Source organism: Balaenoptera borealis (genome assembly GCF_965194805.1).
Source record: "Balaenoptera borealis genome assembly, chromosome: 13".
NCBI classification, from domain to species: Eukaryota; Metazoa; Chordata; class Mammalia; order Artiodactyla; family Balaenopteridae; genus Balaenoptera; species Balaenoptera borealis.
In genome coordinates, this window is record NC_138870.1 from 25939624 (window position 1) to 25960970 (window position 21347).

At 41.3% G+C, this 21347-nt stretch overlaps 1 protein-coding gene and 1 long non-coding RNA gene across 3 annotated transcripts in view; one reads left to right on the forward strand and one right to left on the reverse strand.

Moving 5' to 3' along the window:
* The window catches only part of TMTC1 (transmembrane O-mannosyltransferase targeting cadherins 1), a 265227-nt gene that overhangs the window by 238259 nt on the left and 5621 nt on the right, over positions 1-21347 (reverse strand). For both annotated transcript variants that reach the window (XM_082352064.1, XM_082352063.1), the window contains exon 2: positions 2088-2265. In XM_082352064.1, coding sequence (XP_082208190.1) covers positions 2088-2265 — 178 coding nt within the window. The remainder of the gene's footprint in view (positions 1-2087; positions 2266-21347) is intronic.
* Positions 1-21347, forward strand: part of LOC309610015 — a 173494-nt gene that overhangs the window by 77903 nt on the left and 74244 nt on the right. The gene's annotated exons all lie outside the window — the stretch shown is intronic.

A 21347-nucleotide genomic window follows, 5' to 3' on the forward strand; every position in this document is an offset into this window, starting at 1 on the left:
CTTCCCTCTTGCATCTCCCTCCCTCCCACCCTCCCTATCCCACCCCTAGGCTCTTAAATGATAGACATTTTACACCCTTTCCCCTTAAACTCATATTTCCATTTTACTTCCCCCTCAGCATTTTTTCCTAATGTGTTATAGTTACATTTTTAAATATTCTATTTATTATCTCTCTGTAGTAAAAATACATATGCAATTAAATTTATTTTTTAAATTTCCTGTGATCAAAACACCTAAGTGCTGAATTTTCAATTTTGTATTATTAGCCCAATTACTATTATTTTCAATTATTAAATACATCGTAAGTTAGAAAAAATGATAAATAATTATTAAATATAAAAAATACACCTCTTAATAATACAGTTGCAGCAGCTTTCTTTTTAATAAATTCAGTTATCTATGACTGAATATTATTTTTTGTTAGAATAAGAAAGCATGCGGCATCAGTTCTATCCGTAGCTTTTGTATTTAAACACTGCTCACATAAATGAGGACAGAAGTAGCCATGTTATACAGTGACTTAATTCTTTGAACACCCAAGTTATCTGCAAAATCGTAGTGATCTATCATCTTGCATAATGTTTAATGATCTACCAGCTGACAATTCTATCAGGTTCTCCTTTAATCTGGCTGAAAGCAAATAAATGAAGTGTACCCATCATTAGAGTTACCTGTCATTAGATTCGTTTGCTTTCACAGTTTCTCAGAAGTACAGCAAAAAGGCTTGACCGAGACTTTACAAAGGACTATTACTTATACTTAATAGTCTTCCACTTACAGGTACCTTTTTCAGTCCAAAATACCCAGAAAGGGCTGGGAAAACTACCCTTAAGAAAGTAATTTTTTATAAAATAATTTTCTTCTTTATCACTCGCTCTTTATCATTCTCACTTGTGTCAAAACCTTGAGCTTACAGATTTAGAATTTTATTTGTGGCAAACGTCCATCATATGGCCTAACCATTCCTCATTATCAAACCAATTGGCCAAATCAGACTTCTTGTGTCAGATCAAATGAACATATTATGCATCCCCATGACAACCAGAATCTCACAGGCCACCATAGCCTACTTCTAATGCCATGCTGCATTCCTCACAGAAATATGTATAGACAGAAAAAGACAGGAAGCCCTACTTTGGGTTTATGACGCCTTAATTAGAGGAGACTTGGCTGACACCAATATATCAAATTGTTTCATTGTAAGGTGCCTGTTTGTACCCCTGGGGCATAGTAAATGTATGCAAGACATTCCTTATTTTTCTTTAAGAAAAAGGCAACTGAAAGGGGAACAGGGAGAGGAGAATCAACTTGACACCTTTCCCCCAGATGTGCACTCAGACCCGGATGTGAACGGTAGGAAAGTGTCCGGATGCAATCTGAGCCTCTGGAAACAATTCTTTTAAAACTGTGGTACCCACATACCCCTTGGAAAGTCTTCATCCACCCCTAGCAATACACATGAAATAAACCAACTGTGGTTATTGAGATGTGAAACAAGGTAGCTGGATGACGCCATCTTGGTGCATGATTAAGTCCATATTTTAAATAAGAACACAGATCTAAACTATCTATATTTTCTAAATAAATTTCTCATTATCCACCAAATAACTACAATTCATACTAAATAACTTGGAAAACTGTTGGTAAGTCTCCTAAATGCGTCTAACTTGAAGAATGTTAGTTCAACTTTTTATAGTCTCCCGCCTAGCACTTACAGTTCTGCATCATGAATGTTATAAACATAAAGCAGAGTGAGAAAAGGTTAAAAAATTGTAGAGCATGAACAATGACTCAGCAAGTATCTCAAAATGGCCCTTGCTGTTTAAAACACATTAGGACTTAAATTTTCTGCAAATAAAGAACTGTGGTCATTTATTACCACCTGTAATAATAACAGTGGTTATTTAGAAAAGCAGTGAAATCCTGAAGGTTCAGTAAAGGCCATTTGAACATTCAGAAAGAAAAGTTGTCAAGCAGAATGATTTATATATAAACACTTTAGTAGAGCTTTAAATTCACATGGTTTCGAAAGGGGAAAAGGATCACTTTTTTGCTTCATTATTTCATTGAGTTCCAATGACACTCACCGCCTCTGTGTGAACAGGATGCACAGCAAAAAGCAATGCTGTAAGGAAAGCAAGTCCACGATTCTTGAAGACAGTTTTGTCACAGGTGTACATCAGCACAAGGGTCACTAGGCAGTGTAAAATGACATTTACTGCATGAAAGTAGAATGGGTTCATGCCAGTCAAAAAGATGTTTAGCCTGTAAAAACACACAAAAACTGAATTAGCTACAAACAGAACATAAGCACAAGCAAAGGGAATCCATCATTTTAAAAGATGTTATTCAATTAATTATTTTTAAATGATTCCCAATATCAGATGATTCTGTACATTTGAGTATAATTTTTTTTCCTATCTAAAAATTTTGCTATCTGCAGAAATCACTGCAAATGCACTACAATATTACTTCAGAAAACTGTGGCCTCACTGAGAAGGCAGGCAGACAGGCATGCAACCCCTTTTTCCCTCACTCCCTGGCTGATGCAAACACCCCCCAGTATCACGGCCACCTCTTCCTAAGCAGCTGAGTGTTAGAGGCAAGTCCACAGTGTTGTGGGTCAGAGCCATGGCCACCACAGATGAGAAAGAGACCAGGAAACTGCGGCTGTGGTCAAGGTTGAGACAAACCAGGCATGACTGTGTTCTCTCACCCACGGTGCCACCAGGAGCCAAATTTTCAGATTACGCACAAGGAATCATCGTTAATTACCACTTCACAAGGGATCTTCAGGGCACCTATCCACAATTACCAGCTGTAGCGGAAATCATAAGGATGAGAAAGAACATAGCATTTCAGAATTTGTATTAAATGTTTTCTAACATAAATTCCTATAGATCTCAGAATCTGAATTCTAGGATTACGACAAAGAAACTAAAAAGAGAACCACAAAGAGAAGGGAAATTAATTGTTCAACTTCTTAAAAAGCACTTTCCTAAGACAGAAATGCACAACAGAGAGACTTTGAAGGTAACCTTTAATTTAAAAACAGGACAGAATGTCCCCAACTGAGTCTGTAGGGTTATAGAAAAGATACAATTGTATAGGGAATGGTTCTCTTGGGAGAGCATACACACCCTAAGCGGTACTGCCTACAGTTGTCTAGACTCCAGCCCAGTTCACCAAAACAGTAATACCACATCTTTATTCTCACCCTCCTGATCTGCTTCTCCTACACAAACACCTCCTGTTTGCCAAAAACAATTGAGAATCTAAAAGTCAACTTTAGCGATGGTATATGCATATTCTAAACACTTGACTTGATTCATACACAGCTTTAACCTACAGAATTTTAAACATCTCAGGCTTTATTTGGACATATGAATCTAAATGTCATAGTCACTTAATCAACTCAATTTTCATTCCCACTGAAGTAATCATGGTCCTAAGCCTAGAAAAATGAATTGCTATGAGGGATCCAACTCCAGGGCTCCAATGCAAGATTCCAGACAGCTGTGTTGACAGACCCATGAGTCTGCACACACCCCAAGGTCCTTAAGATAGGAGCCCGGTGTGAAATAGCTCATTCAGAAAGAAAGAGGAAAGGGCAGTGAACTAGGGGAATGGCAGGTCCAGCTAAAGAAGGGAGAACAGCATCCCTCCCATTCCAGTACAAGAGGACGCCCACAGGCCGACAGAGCTGCCGGAAATCAGAAAGCTCAGGACGGCGGAGCTGTGAGAAGGACAAGACCAAGTCCCTATCCTCGGGGAACGGGGGTGCAGTTCCTTGACAGCCCGTCCCCCTGAGGTTGATTTTACACTGTTTCTCACTTCATCAGGCTGAGTTTTCCAGACCAGCTAAGCCATTCATTTAAAATTCATTCACACCCATCTCAATGAGAGAAAACAGGCAATCTCACATGTGGTAGGTGGGTGCCCAAACTGAAAGGTCTCTAGGTTGTCGACATGTATCAAAGGCTTTAAAAATTACACAACTTTTGGCCCAAAATTCCACTTCTAGGAATTTTCTGTAAGGAAATAACCAGAAAAGTGTTCAAAAATATATATACATATATATGTGATATTGTGATATGGTAAGAAATATATATTTTGATCTTCATCCCAACTCCTGGTCAGAGACCCTAAAACCTTTGTAATTTCCGAAGTGATAAACGTGCTAGGAACATCTTTTGTTTTAATATTTGGCCTCTGCCCCCAAGTTCCTGGCACTGGGCTCGTAAATTCCTTGCAATTTCCTACGTGATAAGAGCACTGGGAGCACCTTTTGTTCTAATACTTGGTCTTTGGCCCTGGTTCCTGACACAGAGCTCCTAAATCCCTTGGATTCCCTGGGAGATAGGAGTGTCTTTTGTTCTAATGAGGTGACTATTCCGACTATTCCTGGGCTCCTGGATGGCTTCAGGATGGGGGCTGGTCACGAGAAAGATCACGCGCGATTATAAGCTTGGAACTTTCAGCCCCACCCCCATCCTCAGGGAGGGCATAGGTGAGGGAGGCTGAGTTAATAATCGATCATGCCTACGTGATGAAGCTTCCATAAAATTCCCTGAACTATGGGGTTCGGAGGGCTTCCAGCTTGGTGAACACATCAACATGCCCAGAGAGTGATGCAGCCCAACTCCACAGGGACAGAAGCTCCTGCACTCAGGACCCTCCAGACCTTAGTCTGTGCATCACTTCACCTGGCTGTTTATCTGTACACTTTATCATACCCTTCTTTATGTAATAAACTGGTAAACATAAGTGTTTCTCTGAGTTCTGTGAGCCGTTACATAAAATTATCAAAGCTGAGGAGGGGGTTCTGGGAACCCCCAACTTGTAGCCAGGGCAGACATAAATGGGGGTAACCTGGGGACCCAGTACTTGAGACTGGTGTCTGAAGTGGGGCAATCTTGTAGAACCAAGCCCTTACCCGGGCGGATCTGATGCTAATTCCAGGTAAGGAGTGTCAGGACTGAATCGAATTCTAGGACACCCAGCAGGTGTCGGAGAATTGCTTGGTGTGGGAGTAAACTCCCACAAGAAGTCTTGTGAGTGTGAGTAGAGGAAGAGAGGGGAATGTCCCTGTCAATCTAAAAGATGCAGCTCACTGTGTTAATTACAAAAACGGCAATACAGAGAAGGAAGGACACCTAATAAACCAAAACCCTTATGGATTTGACTATTCCCGCACATCTTATACTTTAGATCATAACTCTGGATTACAAATAATAGCGCTGTTTCTAAAAAGAAGACAAAAGACCTATTATTTTTCTAATTTATTTTTTATTCAACCACTTGGAAAGTAAAAAGCATCACTGAAGACGACCGACCATATTACTATATTACCACACTTTTATGAGGTACTTAACATACATTCCTTTCCCCTTCCAAAATGATACAAAATAGTAGGTATGAGTCACCTTTGTGTCCATATGTATCATATCTGAAAATGTGCAGATATTATCCATATAGATTATTTCTGGAAATTGGTTAGGACACAGTGCTTGGTGTTTTAAGTGAATTCAAGTAGATGCCAAAATATTTTTTTTAATTGCTGAATGGGGAACCACTGCAGTGATGAAGTAGCAGTGTGAAAGCCTCACATGGTACCTGACACTAGTGAATCTAAGCTTTGAGAAGTCACCAAAAATCTAGAATTAGGAGAGTTTTCTAAATGTCTAAAAGATGGAGAAAGAACTCTCCAAATTATAGACAAGTGAGCTTAAGACGAAATGATGACAAAATTTTAGAACTTATTCTATTTGTGAGCACTGGAAAAAGAATCTCTGATTCTGGGAGCCAATAGGGGTTCACAAAAAGGGAGTTAACTGACTAATCTCACATGTTAATAGGAGAGGCGATGTGATAGATGCATCACATCTTTATTTTAACAAAGACATTTATCAGAATCTCTCAGGATCTCCTTGCACACAAGATAGAATAAGACAGGTTTGATCAAACACAAAGAGTGGTGAATAATAAATCAATGTCTCCTTGGATGGAGACCTCCAGGGTTCTGATAATATCTCTGGGTTGTCCAATATTTTTACCAAAATCTTAAATGAATCTATTAGTGTATGCTAACCAAGCCTGCAGAAGGCCTGTATCTGGGAAGGAGAGTTAGTTACTGTACTGGGAGACTGAGCTTCACAAAGAATTTAAACACTTGAAATTGTTACTTAATTCTAACAGGATTCAACAGAATATGGGTAACAGTAAAGACCCACATTTGGGTATAAAAGAGAACAAGATATTCGCAATCCAGATTAAAACTCTACACATGGTATGTCCAAGGGCTGTTAGTCTATCCTAAGCTCAGATTTACTGTGTCCTGGTTACTGAAACAGACCAAACCACCAATAGACAGTTAGGGAACTGCCTAAGTCAATATTTTTCATTTCAATTCACTCCAACAGATATTTATTGAGCAACTGCTAGATACCAGGTATAATGTGGGGTCCAGAGATACAAAGAGAAGACACAGCATTGGCTACTGAAGAGTTAACAGCACAGTAGGAGAAAGAGAGGAGAAACAGAGAAGATTGATTAAAAGTGAGAGAATTCTAGCAGTAGGAGAACCTACCAGGTACAGAGATAAGGAAGAGGGAGGCGTTCTCCGTGCAAGTGGGAAAGGGAACGTGGGTGGTATCCAATGTGGGGCAGCAGCCCCTCAGGGTGCTACTTCAACGCCAGAGCACCTTCACAGGACAGCTCCAGGATGCTGGGGGAAGGGTCTCTAAGTGATGTCTCAGGGAGATAGGTTTGAGAAAATGGGGGACACTCAGCCTGGAGAAAGATGGCAGACAGAAATGATACCAAGTTCTCCAGGGGAAAGGCTCTCTGGCATATTCAGACAGTAATGATACCAAGTTCTCCAGGGGAAAGGCTCTCTGGCATATTCAGACAGTAATGATACCAAGTTCTCCAGGGGAAAGGCTCTCTGGCATATTCATGGCTACATCCCCAGTGTTTAGCACAGTGCCTGGTGCATGCTCGTCACACGATAAAACAGGTGATTTCATATAAAAATTTCCAGCTTCTCTTCAAATATTAGAAGACCTGGCAACTCTGGGCCTCCATGGCTGCATGGACATACCTGGGTGCCCACTTAGGTGGTTCAAGTACTCACAGTTTGCCACCGGGCCTGCCAACTAACTACTGAGAGGCAGACTTCAGCTCAAAGAAAGATGTAAGATCTAAAACTAGAATCAGTGTTTGGGATAACCAGAAATGTCCACACAGAGACACGATAACAGCCTACCTTAAACACCATCTAGAGAGGACAGTCTCTCAGGTTCCACGTCACCCTGAACGTACTTCCATTATAGGATTTAATCAGTTTTTTAAAACTCTTTTACTACACTCCTCAAATGTTATGAGCATTTTCATACATTTTTAGAGATTAATTTTTTGTCACTGTATCCATCTCACTTAGCACACAGTAGATTCTAAGTGAAGGTTTACTGAACGAACAAACTTACATGAAGTTGGAAGTTGGAAAAGATCATCTTTTTCTATTCAAAGAATCTCTAACTTTATTTGATTTAGCTTTCCTTTCTCATTTAAAGGTAGGCCAAGCAATAGGAAGTCAAACAATGTTTTTTTCTAAAATAATCTTAATAGTCATGCCTACTGGCTGAAAGCCTTCCAGATTTTGGCAAATAGAACGTAAATAGCCCCTTCTCTGTCTGAAATCCTTGGCCTCTTTGTAAAAGTGCCCAGAAAGGGGGGGCCATACTGAGCTCACAGCAATCGGAAGGCACCTGTTCCCAGGAAAGGTCACAGGGTCACACAGTTTGGCATCAAGCAGCCATAGGAGGAGGGGTAGGAGCGGAGAAGAAAGTCATTGGTTGCCCCTCACCCAGCAACGCACACCTCACAGCCTAGAGCTCTAGATAAAGCCCGTTACTCTCTTTTAGTTTTCTTCTTTGAAAAATACCTCTGGTTTAGGAAAAAAATAAAAACAGCCTGTATCTCTGCAAGAGACTTCTACTAGGGAATATACTAGGGTCCCTCCTCAAGGGGACCCCAACTCTATTTCAGTCAAACAGCCGTACGTCAATGAACTGGCAGGGGTCTGGAAACTGCGTGAGAGGTCATGACGCTCCATCGCCGTGACTCATGTCTAGTTCTGGGCCCTGAACCTGGAATTTCCCTGGTATATAGATCAAGTAACATTTAAGAGGGCCGCCCATCTACTTCATGCCACCACCAATGATCCCTGTGGGTCAAAATATTCTGATTATCACCACATCCCCATGCCTGTCATAGCAAATGCTCTCACCTAGTCTTTGGCATCTAAGCTCTGCCACTTGGTCTCTGGAACTCCAGGATCCCATCACCCCCAGTGGAGTAGGAAAGCCCACCTCAGTGGCAGCATCTCCCACATCACACTCGGCCTACAGAAAAGAGCCAACACAGAGCTTCCCAACCTCGCAGGCACTCCCTCACTAATGTATTTCTCAATGTCTCAATAAAGGGAGAAGCACCTGGCCCTCTCAGGGAATGCAGTAGAGGGTGGGAGTGAGGTGTGCAGACGAAGTGATAAATGCACCCCAACATTCCTATCTCAATGAGCTTCTGGATTCCTTTCTCTACCATGCCAGGGAGATTTTGGCATCTCAACCTCATTAAACATAGACTTCCATTGAGTCCCAGTGGTTCCCAGGATTCTCAGTCACCAGTGTGCTAGTTGCAACTGCTGATTCCCTGATCCCATCCTAAGATATTCTAAGCCAGTAGATCTGAGATGGGGCCCAGAGGTCTGCCCTAAGCAACCCAGTGATTCAAGACAGGTGATACTCAGGACAACAATACACAGGTCTCAAAGCTTAAGGTAAGGCTGCATATGGTTGCCATGCTTACCAGAAAAAAATCCAGTTTTCTCAGCAATAACACAACATACATTCTTTTCCAGTAAGACTATAAACCGGGGAAAAGAAAAAATTAAATGTACTCCTCATCTTCTGTTTTTGGTGTCTCAAATGATGGGTTCTCCAACACCTTCCTGGTGACTTCCCACAGCCCAGTTCTTATTCTCCTGTCTTCCTATATCACCGTTCAGTTTTCTTCTTCTTACCTCCTGCCTTTATTACAGCTCTCATACTTTTTTTTTTTTTTTTTTTTTTTTTTTTTTTGGCTGCGCTGGGTCTTAATTGACAGTGGCTTCTCTTGTTGCGGAGCACGGGCTCTAGGCACGCAGGCTTCAGTAGTTGTGGCTCACGGGCTCTAGAGCACAGGCTCAGTAGTTGTGGCGCACGGGCTTAGTTGCTCCATGGCATGTGGGATCTTCCCAGACCAGGGCTCGAACCAGTGTCCCCTGCATTGGCAGGTGGATTCTTAACCACTGTGCCACCAGGGAAGCCCAACTCTCATACTTTTAAATGTTTTCCATTGTCTTAGATCATTCAGCCAATAAACAACGATATCTGGTTCTTCTCGTTTTTTCCTCTAAGGAGAATCCCTTAGGCCCTTAATCATTTTGGTTGCTCTTCTTTCGCATTCCCTCCAGTACCAGGAATAAGTCAGCAAATCATCATCACTTCGTGTATATAAAGAACCAAAGGATGTGGTTCGAAGGCACCAATGTAAACAAAAGTGCAGCGGGGAGATGGTGCCCTGAGGCCAAAGCAAAACTCATCCTCAGCTGGCTCTGAGGAAGCTGTAGGGAGGGGTCAGGCAAAGGGGAGCCGGTCAGGAGGAGGCCATTACAGTCTCTACTGTCACATAGTACTGAGAGTAGCGACTGCATCAAAGAAAGGGTGAGGAAACTGAGGGCAGGAAGATCACTGACCACAGGAGCAAGCAAGTCCCAGAAGAAAAATCTTCCAGAAGAGAGTCAGTAAATAATAAAAATTAACAGATCAACACCAAATACAATATAGTTAGTTATACCTATAACTGAGCTGTCAGTTTTTAGCAAATGTTTTTATCTTTCAAAGATATGTATGTTTGGTGGAGTTCCTGGATGCAGTGCAATGCAACTCCAACACTGACTACCTGACAAAGTCCTGCACAAGACTCCCCTCACTTCAGACACCAGCTACAAGTTCGATGGTCCCCAGGCCACCTGCACTTCTGACCAACTAGCCACAAATTTGGGAGTTTGCACAATTCCCTCAGAATCAACAATTTGCAACAACGACTCACAGAATTCAGGAAAGTATGATACTTATGATTACAGTTTTATTATCAAAACTATGAACCAAAACTAGTCAAAAGAAAAGATGCACGGGGCCAGGTCCGAAAGGGTCCTAAACACAAACTTCCGTGTCTTCAGGACACATCAGCCCCTCGGCACACTGATGTATGATTACCGACCAGGGAAGCACAACCAAGCTTCAGTGTCGAGTTTAGTTGGGGCTTCGTGAGGGAAGCTAATTGATCCCATTACTGGCCATCTCCGGTACCCCTTTCCCTTCCCAGAGGTTGGAAGGTAGGGTCTTCCTAGACACTGTAACCGCAGAACCAACACAAACTGGTGCCATCCTGTTTTTAACAAAAAACTGAGTTGGTTTTCAGAGACAACAGAACAAAACCGCAAGTTATGTAGCTGAGGCATGCGCAGAGGAGAACATTTTGACCTCAAATTACGCCCAGAACCCAAGTTTCTCTCCCCGCACACCACACCCCCTGCCCCCAACATGGAACTAAGGACAGGAACAAGGCTGGAACGTGAAGGCTGGAATGTGAATGCCGGAACCCTTTCAGAAGCGAGGCGTCCGTTGTCCAGGTAGACCTGGTGTGAAGCCCCTTCACCACACCTTACACAAACGTCCAAGTTCCAAAGCCCTCCAATCAGACCCGCCCGCCAATACTTCTGCACACCAACCCTCCTCCCTTAACTCAGAAAAGCTTGACCAAACCCCAGAGCGCGGCGACAGATTTGAACCCTGCCTCCTGTCTCCTTGCTGGTCAACCTCACAATAAAGTCCTTTTCTCAAAAGCTGGTGCCATAGTATTGTTATCAGCAAGCCTGGCTTGGTAATAAAAATCACCTGGCTCCAAGTCCCAACTCTTTAATCATATGACTGACTGGTCCTTCCAGCAGCGCCAGCCCTATTCTGAAACTATCTGGAGGCCCACCATGAGTCCCCTCCGCCTTAGCATAAACTCTGGTGTGGTCCCAGGGAACCCCATGAACAACAGAGTCACTCCTATCACTTGGGAAACTTGAATGGTTTAGAAGCTCCCTCCCAGGAACCTGGGAAAAGACCAAATTCTCTCTTGCACAGCACTTGGGGAGAGGAAGTCACTGTCACCATAATTCCCTTGAGAAAGTATTTTCAGGTCCTTATACTCCATTTAATCCAACATTTCCAGATATTTCATGTCTGTGTTATTGACCTTTCTTTACAGACAGCAGGAAACTGGCATGGAGGAACTTTGGTCCCCTGAGAGCAGGGTGTAGAGAGAACCCCATGTAATTCTGGGGTTTGCCTCAGAAGGTACAGCTGCTGTGTCCAGCCTTAAAATTTACAGCAAGCACCCCCCCCCCCAACCATTACACTTCAATACACCACACAAGAAGAGCATGATCCAAAAGTGCTGAAGATCTCATTCTCCACAGAGGGTCACAGTCTCAGCCGGTTACAACAGAGCCACGCTGCCCCTTTCAGAATCAAAGCTGCCCCTTAACCTCCCAGTAAGCAGGACCCACTGGAACTCTCTGTGTGTGTCCAGCAAATTCCTTGTCTGCTTCCACTTTTCTCTTTGATAGAGGAAGAGAAAAGATACATAAGCCAAGAAATAAGTTCAGCAGACTTTTCCCTCTACATTATAAGGGTGTACCCCTACCTAAATATTTACCTGAAGAAGTCAGGCATTCACAAACAGGATTGATTCATTCATTCTTTAAACAGTAATTTATTGAGCCCCTATGCTGCATACCAGGCACTGTTCCAGGTGCTTAAGATACACCTCATGGAGCTCACACAGTAGTGAGAAGAGATAAAAGGCAACAATAAATATATGATGCCAGATAACAATGAGGGCTACCAAGGCAAAGAAGTTAAGAGAGTAGGAGAGTAAGGATGAAACATGGAGGAGCAGCCGCTATTTTTAGATCGGGTGGCCAGGGCAGGCCACTGTGATGTAGTGACATTTGAGCAGAGACTGAGGGTGGTGAGAGAGGAAGCAATGCACAGATCTGGGGGAAGAGCATTCCAGGAAGAAGAAGCAAGTGCAAAGGCCCTTGGTAGCAGCAGGTTTGGCCTGTACCAGGAATACACACTCTAGAATGCTGACACAGACAGAATGAGGTAGAGACGGACAGACTAGAGGTCAGAGAGGTGGCGGAGGTCAGATCGAACAGGGCCTCTTACACCAGAAACCATCTCAACATTTGGAAAAGGAACACTGCCATTACTGAGGTATGATCAAGCATTCCTCATCCTCCCTTTTAAGTGGGGTGATAATATAGTCAAAGTTAGGAAAAACATGAATGTAGCTCCAAAGGATGATAGAAAAGACATTCTTAATTTTAAAAAATAAGACTGCTTCAGAAGATGTTTTCCAAGCCTTCTTGGTTTGAGGAACTCATCTATAAAAACCCTCATGATACAGAAATATATTCCTCTCATTTTCTATTCCTCCTACACCACCAGACAGACTGTAGTCTAAAGGCTATCTTATGTCTAAAGCATATCCTAACAGTCAAGGATGCTGACCTCCTCCTCTTGGGGTTTCTAAGATAACCTGAGTTTGGCATGAAATTTTCAGAGGACTTTTTTTTTTTTCATGTTTCTCTATAAAATCTTTATTGCCTCCAATCACATTTTTCCTTAACTACATCCATCATTGAACATCCTAGACAATCTAGTCAAACATCCTAAACAGTCTTCACTTGTCTCCTATCACAGACTTAGAAAACAAAATTATGTCTTGTAGAAATAGACTATCTCAAAATGAATTCCCACAGAGGTCAAATCAAAAGGAACAGAACCAAAAGGAACATGCCACCATTTCTTTTAGGTTTTGGGCACAGTGGTTAGAGCTGATTTTCATGGTTGACATATCATTTGTGACTAAAAGATGCAAACTGATGCAAAAAACTCTCAAGATCCAAACATTAAAATGTTGCAAATCCTTACAGCTGCATATATTAAGATATTCTATTTTTTAACTCTGACATTTTAAACCAGCCACTTTCACTCATCTGGTTTATATTACCATCAGAGCCCTCAATAAAATAAAACTTTATAGCAAACTAGTAGAATACTATGATTTAACAGCCTAAACATGGAAAGAGAATTGAGGTCATTTAATTTGCCTTCGCTTCCCCATCTTTAACATGGAAAAACCACTGGTTCTTTCTTGTTGAAGGAAGCTTCTCCTTGCTTCTTGATATGGAATGGTACCGCTAACAATCCAGCAGGAGCTTCTCCTCAAGAGAAAGGGGGGGGGGGGGTAGAGAGGAAATAAAATTTAAAAAGCTAAGCACCTTTTATATCAATCAGGACCATTTTTCAAGGTGGGCGTCATGGGCATTACGAGGTTTGGTTCTGTGTCAATTCAGTGTCTACAAAGTGACTTAATGTGCTTCTCCTGATTCCACAGTTAAAAACACGTCATGGCCAGTGAAGGATAAAGAAGAAAAATAAAAAAGGTTACTGCTGCAGATTAAGTTTTCACAGATGTTTTGATTCTGCTCTACAACAGTCCAAAAATATTCCTGTGTGCCCTTGGAAACGAGATTATGAAAAGACTGAATAGAAGATTTGACTAGAGACAGAAATTCATTAGAATTCTAAATTCACTTCAAGCAACACAAAGAAATGATTATTTGTATCAGTTAAAGTTTGACCAGAGAAGCAGAACTATCAGGAATGACACAGCAGAAGGAGTTTGCTGCAGAGATTTGACCTTTCACAGTCACGGGGACTCCTTACATAGCCTATGCAAGGCTGCTGCTGCTACTGTGTCTGTAACAAGTGGAACGCCAGCAGGGCAGGCATTCGAGAAGGAAGGATGGACTTGAAGGAGGGGAAAGGAAGGAGGGACTGGAACCCACAAAGATGAACTGGAATACACTTCTGTTTCTTGCAGCCTCCTAGGCTCCGACTTTAACTATGGGAGTGGCTTGCAAACAGGCCAGCAGTCTCCACAGAGCTGCACACACACCTGCACCGTGATTCCAAACAGCTAAAGGAGACCTGGAGACTTCCGGAGGTGCTGCAGAATTAGCTGCTGTTGCACACCAGAGCAGGTTACTCAGCAAGCCTGGGGCAACCGGCATGAGCTGCGACACACCAAAACCTACACACACCTTCTGAGTGGGTACATGGCTGAAACAGAGCAGGACCCTGTGCGGCCTTCCCAGGACAGACCCCACCCCGCCCCGACCCCATGTCCTCCGCCTGCCTTTCGTCTGCAGAAAAACTTTAGTCAAAGAAAAAATTTAATCAGAGAAGTGAGAAAATGCAGAAGAAAAGGAAAGCAGTCAAACAAGACTAAATAGTTTCGTCATTAAGCAAAGTCAAGGACTCTTAGTTCCTTCTCAAGGGCTATAGATAATATCCTGAGCCATATCTTTTGAGCTGCTTCGTAAATACTGAAACCCACATCAGGCGGAAGAAGTGAACTACGTGATGACCAGACTGTAGCCATCACATAAGCTGCCACAATTCCAAGAACTGGCCTCAAAGAAATGGCCTCAAAGAAATGGGCACAAACCGACCCTGGAACCGACCCTGTGTTTAAAACAATCAGGATGATGCTGATCAGACCACCACCCATGACCAAGTTCAAGATGACTGTCAGAGCTGACTGTGCTGTTCCCGCACACAGCCCCCTCCCTCCGCCTATACATCCCTGAAACACCCCTTTAAGAGCTCTTGCCCGCTGATTGTCAGTGGGGAGTTGGCCTTTGGACATGGGTCCATCTTCTCCCCCAGTTGTCGCCTCCGAAATAAGCAAACTTTCTTTTCCACCAACCTTTCCTCTCAAGTATTGGCTTTCCAGCGGTGAGCAGTGGGAATGCACTTTGGGGAACACGGCCACTTTGAGACAGGCTGGGACCCGAGACCCTTTGCCGCAGTGCTGCAATGCTGGCACCTGGACAAACCTCTCCTTGAGCAACAAAATACAAAGAAACTATATGGGACTAAAAATAACTGCTTGCATGCCCAGTTGGGGCAAATTCTGGATAAAACATTCAAAGAGACCAAAAACCCAACTGCCACTTCTGAAGGGCCCTGAGCAAAAGCAGGACACTGCACAGGCCCCCTGCACCCAACACCACCTAATGGGTGGGCAAACCACCTAAGCCACCCCCTCTGGCCTGACCCCTGGACACACTCCTACCCTCACCCCATGTAAGGAACAAGCTCGCCCCCCTCAGGAAGCGAGAACAGGCAAGGGAAACTGTTGCTTGTTCTCACTGCCCCCTGCTGCAGCAGGGGCCCCAATAAAGCCTTGCCTGAATTTGTCTGGCCTCAGTTCAATTTCTATTGATTAAGGAGGCCAAGAATCCTGCTCGGTAACAACTTCACTTTCACTTTCCAAACCTCCAAGAAATTTCTCCTGTCCAACTCTTGCCCCGTACAACACAGGAAAGGAATTTCTAAGTCGCAGTTCCAGTTAGCTAAATTGATATGATACAAAGTCACTGCATCCTCATAAGCTGCCTTCATTTTCCATTGTGCCCTGCCCTCCAAACTGGTAAAAGGAGACATTCTAATAATCCATTTCCTCACTTCAACTTCTGCCCATTTCTTATGTGAGAAAAACTGTGAATAGTCTCTTTCTACACAGGTAAGTACCTTTATAATAACAAGCATTACAGGGACTTCCCTGGTGGTCCTGTGGCTAAGACTCCACTGCAGGGGGCAAAGGTTTGATCCCTGGTCAGGGAACTAAGATCCCCAGTGCGGATCTTTGGTGCGGCCAAAAAATTATAAAGAAGAAAAAAAAAGCATTACACATCTTTATAAATAAATAAATAAATTTTTTATTGTTTATTCTTAAGGGAATTTCTAGCCGTTAGTATATGTGACATTCATTCACTAAATCAAAGATAATACTTTTAATTAAAAAATCAGTTTGAGTTTTACACAGGGAAAAACCCTGTTAAGAAGCTCAAAAGACAACCTATAGAGTAGAAGGAAATATTTACCAACCACATATCTGACAAAGGATTTATATCTAGTATGTATAAAGAAACCGCAAAACTCAACATTTAAAAAAAGATCCATTTAGAAAATCGACAAAAAATATGAAGAGAAAGTTTAACAAAGAGGACATACAGAAGGCAAATAGACACATGAAAAAATATTTAACACCATCAGCCATTAGGGAAATGTTAATTAAAGCCACAACTTCACACCTACCAGAACGGCTACAATAAAAAACAGTGACAATACCAAACCTGGTGAGGAAGCAGAGAAACATACACTGCTGATAGGATGGATGGAAAACAGTTTGTCAGTTTCTTAAAAAACTAAACATGCAACTACCGTATGACCCAGCAATTGTACTCCTGAACATTTATCCCAGAGAAACAACTACTTATGTTCACATAAAAACCTGTAAATGAATGTTTGTAGTGGCACTATTTGTAATAGCTAAAACCTGGAAACAACCCAGATGTCCTTTAACAGGTGAATAACTAAACACACTGTGATACATCCATTCAATGGAATATTACTGAGCAAAAAAAAGGAATGAACTATTGATACATGCAACAATCTGAATAAACTCCAGAGAATTATTCCGAGTGCAAAAAAAATCTCAAAGTTTACACCCTGTATGGTTCTAAATGGAACATTCTTGAAATGACAAAATTGCATAGAGATGGAGTACATATTAATAGTTGTTATCGATTAGGTGTCTATAGCTATGATAGAAAAATATGAAGGCTCTTTGTGATAGAACTGTTCTATATCTTGACTGTGATGGTAGGCTCACGTGATAAAACTGCATAGACTAAATATACATTCAACAAAAAGAAAAAGAAAAAGAATATATGGAAAATTGCTGAAACCTGAATAAAAACTGTGATTGTATCAATGTCAACCCCCTGGTTGTGACTGTGTACTATAGCTATGCAAGATGTTACCACCAGGGAAAATGGATAAATGATATGAGAGATTTCTATACTATTACTTACAGTTGGATGGGAATGTACAATTATCTCAAAATTCAACGTGTTTTTTAAAAAATGGGTTTGCAAAGCCAGATAAAGACACTACAAGAGAAGAAAAGTATAGGCCAACTTCCCTGATGAACACAGATGCAAAAATCCACAACAAAATACTAGCAAACCAAATTCAACAACACATTAAAAAAATCATACACCATGAACAAGCGGGTTTTATCACTGGGATGCCAAGATGGCTCAACACACACAAGTCAGTTAATGTGATACACTACATTAACAAAGTGAACAATAAAAATCACATGATCATCGTAAATAGACGCAGAAAAAAACATTTGATTAAATTCAACACACTTTAATGGTAAAAAACTCTCAACAAACTAGGTTTATAGGGAATTTACCTCAACATAATACAGAACATTTATGAATAGGCCACAGCTAACATCATACTCAACAGTGAAAAACTGAAAACTTTCCTGCTAAGATCAGGAACAAGACATGAATGCCCACGCTTGTCATTTCTATTCAGCATAGAACTGGAAGTCCTAGGTAGAACAATTAGGCAAGGAAAAGAAATAAAAGACATCTAAATCAGAAAGGAAGAAGTAGAATTATCACTGTTTACAGATGACATGATCTTATATGTAGAAACCCTAAAGATGCCACCAAAAATCTATCAGAACTAATACACAAATTCAGTAAAGTTGCAGAATACAAAAATCAGCGTACAAACATCAGCCGTATTTCTATACACTAAGAATGAACTATCCAAAATTAAGAAAACAATCTCATTTACTATAGCATCAAAAAGAATAAAATACTTAGGAATAAACTTAACCAAAGAGATGAAAAACGTATACACTTACAACTAGAAATCACTGATGAGAGAAATTAAAGGCACAAATAAATGGAAAGACATCCGATGTTCATGAGTGGGAAGACTTAATATTGTTAAAATGTCCATATCACCCAAAGCCATCTACAGATTCAATGTAATCCCTATCAAAATCCCAAGGCATTTTTTACAGAAAAAGAAAAAAATCATAAATTTCATACTGACCACAAAAGAACCTGAATAGATCAAGAAGAACAAAGCTAAAGGTACCACACTTCCTGACTGCAAAATATATTCCAATGTTACAGTAATTAAAACAGTACAGTACTGACATAAAAACAGACATATAGACCAATGGAAAAGAATAGAGAAATTAACCCACATATATATGGTCAAATGATCTTTAACAAGGGTTCCAAGAATACACAACGGGGAAAGTACAGTCTCTTCAATAAATGGTATTGGGAAAACTGGTTATCCACATGCAAAAGAACAAAATTAGACCCTTATCTTACAACGTACACAAAAATCAACCCAAAAATGTATCAAAAATTTAAATGTAAGACCTGAAACTCCTAGAAGAAAAACATAGGGGAAAAACTTCATGATGTTAGGCTTGGCAGTGGTTTCTTAGATACGATAACAAAAGTACAAACAATAAAAGCAAAATTAGACAAGTGGGACTACATCAAACCAAAAAGCCTTTGCACAGCAAAGGAAACAAATCAACAGAGTGAAAAGGCAACCTACAGAAGAGGAGAAAATATGTGCAAACCAAATATCTGATATGTTGTTAATATCTAAAATACATAAGGAATTCCTACAACTTAAAGCAGAAGAAATTAAATAACCTGATTTTAAAATGGGCAAAGAACTTGAATAGACATTTTTCCAAAGAAGACATACAAATGGCCAATAGGTACTTGGAAAGATGCTTACATCACTAGTCATCAAAATCTAATCATGCAAATCATGCACTAATCATGCAAATCAAAACCACAATGAGTTATCACCTCACTCATGTTAGGTTGGCTTTTATGAAAAAAAAAGGTAAGCACTGGCAAGGATGTGAAGAATTTGGAACCCTGGTACACTATTGGCTAGAAAGTAAAATGGTGCAGCCACTATGGAAAACAGGATAGAGGTTTCTCAAAAAATTAAAATACAATTACCATATGATTCAGCAATCCTACTTCTGGGTATATATCCAGAAGAATTGAAATCGGGATCTTGAAGAGATATATGCACTCCCGTGTTCACTGCATTATTCACAATAACCAAGATATAAAAACAACCTGTCTATCGTCAGATGAATGGATAAAGAAAAGTGATATATATACATGATGTAATATTATTCAGCCTTAAAAAGGAGGAAATCCTGCAATGTGCACCAACATGGAAGAACTTGGAGAGCATTATGCTACGTGAAATAAGCCAGTCACAGAAGTCCACTTATGTGAGGTACCTAAAGTAGTCAAACTCATAGAAATAGATAGTAAAATGGTGGTTGCCAAGGGCAGGGTGAGAGGAGAGGGGCACCAAGAGTTACTGTTCAACATGTATATAGTTTCAATTATACTGGAGGAATAAGTGCTAGAGAGCTGCTGTACAACATTATAGCTGACAATACTGTACTGTGCACTTAAAAATTTAAGATGGTAGATCTCATGTTAGGTGTTCTTACAACAAAATTAATCATTAATTAATTGAATGGTTTTCAATTCTCAAAATTTTTGCTCGAACAGGCTTAAGATACAGTTAAGATAGTTTGAGTATATTTCAAAGACCACTTTGTGTTTTCACCGATTGCCTAAAATAAAAATCATTAAAGTCATGATCTATGTAAAGTTCCTAGGCCAATGCTTGGTTCACACTGAATAGTTAATAAATGTGATTTTCTCTCTTTCCTTGCAACAATCTTCAGAGTTGTGTGGGCCTAACATCATTAATGTCGTCCCTTATACATGCCCAGCCTCACGCTATTGCACTGGACGATGCAGTTTCACCTCAGGTGACTGTGATGAGAAAGCCTCCACGTCTTATTCAAATCAATGCCTGTGAGTACAGAAAGGTTAGTTAAATTTCTCTTTCTGAAGAGGCACTATTGCTTTCCAGTTAGTGCACTCTAGACTTGTAACTCAATCTTCTCAAAAAAAAAAGGTATATCTTACACAGCCAGTAAGACACACTCTACAAAGAGCAATGCATCTTAGCAACCAGGCTGCTTTTTATAACCAGTGAGCATCATAAATGAAGAGCTGCCCCCTGCCCCCTCAATTCTCCTTCTCCTTTGCCCCTGTTCTGCACAATGTCTGCTTTCCTCTTCATCAGTGGCCTTGCCTCACTGTCTACTCCTTTCCTCCCCTTCTCTCTCTTCTGTCCCTGCCACCTCCTGCACGGATTAAAAAAAATTTTTGTTTACAAAGTCAAGAAGTGAAGACACTCTTCCCCACCCTCCACCAAGTGGGCACAGGCATTTGACCCTGATCTTTGTACACGGAAAAAGCTCAGAGGAGGGACCTAGATGGTCTCCGTGGCTGTTATAAGCCCAGCACACCTCATGCTGTGAGCTACCACACCTTAAACTAACCAACAAACCTCTCTGTAATAAATGAAAAAGCAGGTCAATTTAGAAGTTACACACATATCGTGCCATCTAAGAATGTGCCATTTTAAAAAACATTTAGGGAAGAAAAGGACTGAGCAACTTAGTAGCTGAGATTATCTTTCAGCTGAAAAACAAAACCGCTTTCCAAAAGGATAAATGTTTATAAAATACTCTCTTCAGAGTCAAATGTGCTATTTCCTCACCCGCCTTAAAACATTCAACTTTCAGTTGAAGAATTAAGTACAATCGCTCTGGTTTCCTTCTCTAACTCATCAGCCACCTGTCAAGAGACCTCGGCCTCCCGGCCTGGGCAGGCTTTTCAAGCTGTTTACCCTGTCTCGAATGACCAGTACCACAAAGAAGGGTTCATATTACACCCGCTGGAAAATGCTTAAAACGCTGATGTTACTGAACCAATATTATTTCAACAGTTCTGTCCGGCACATTATAAGCTTAAATGCTGAGCCAAATTGTAAGGAGCTGAGTCAAGCTCATGACGCGCGAGCCAGCACTTCCCTGGCATCAGCCGTTCTCCCCTTCCACCTGAAGCTAGCCCTCTTTTAAATTCAAGAATATACTCCAGCCCGCAAAACCCTGGCGTTCTCCCGATTCCCTCTGCACCTTATTCACACTTGAAATGCTGAATCATGACTCCGAGATTGTAAAAGAAAAACTACTTCAACTGGGACGCCAGGACCCCCAGAGGATCCCACGCTTTTCTGCCTTCCTTTGCTGTGCACCTTTTAAAGTCGAAATCTGGAGCCCTTCCCGCAGATCGGCGAGGCTCCAGGAGCAGCCAAGTC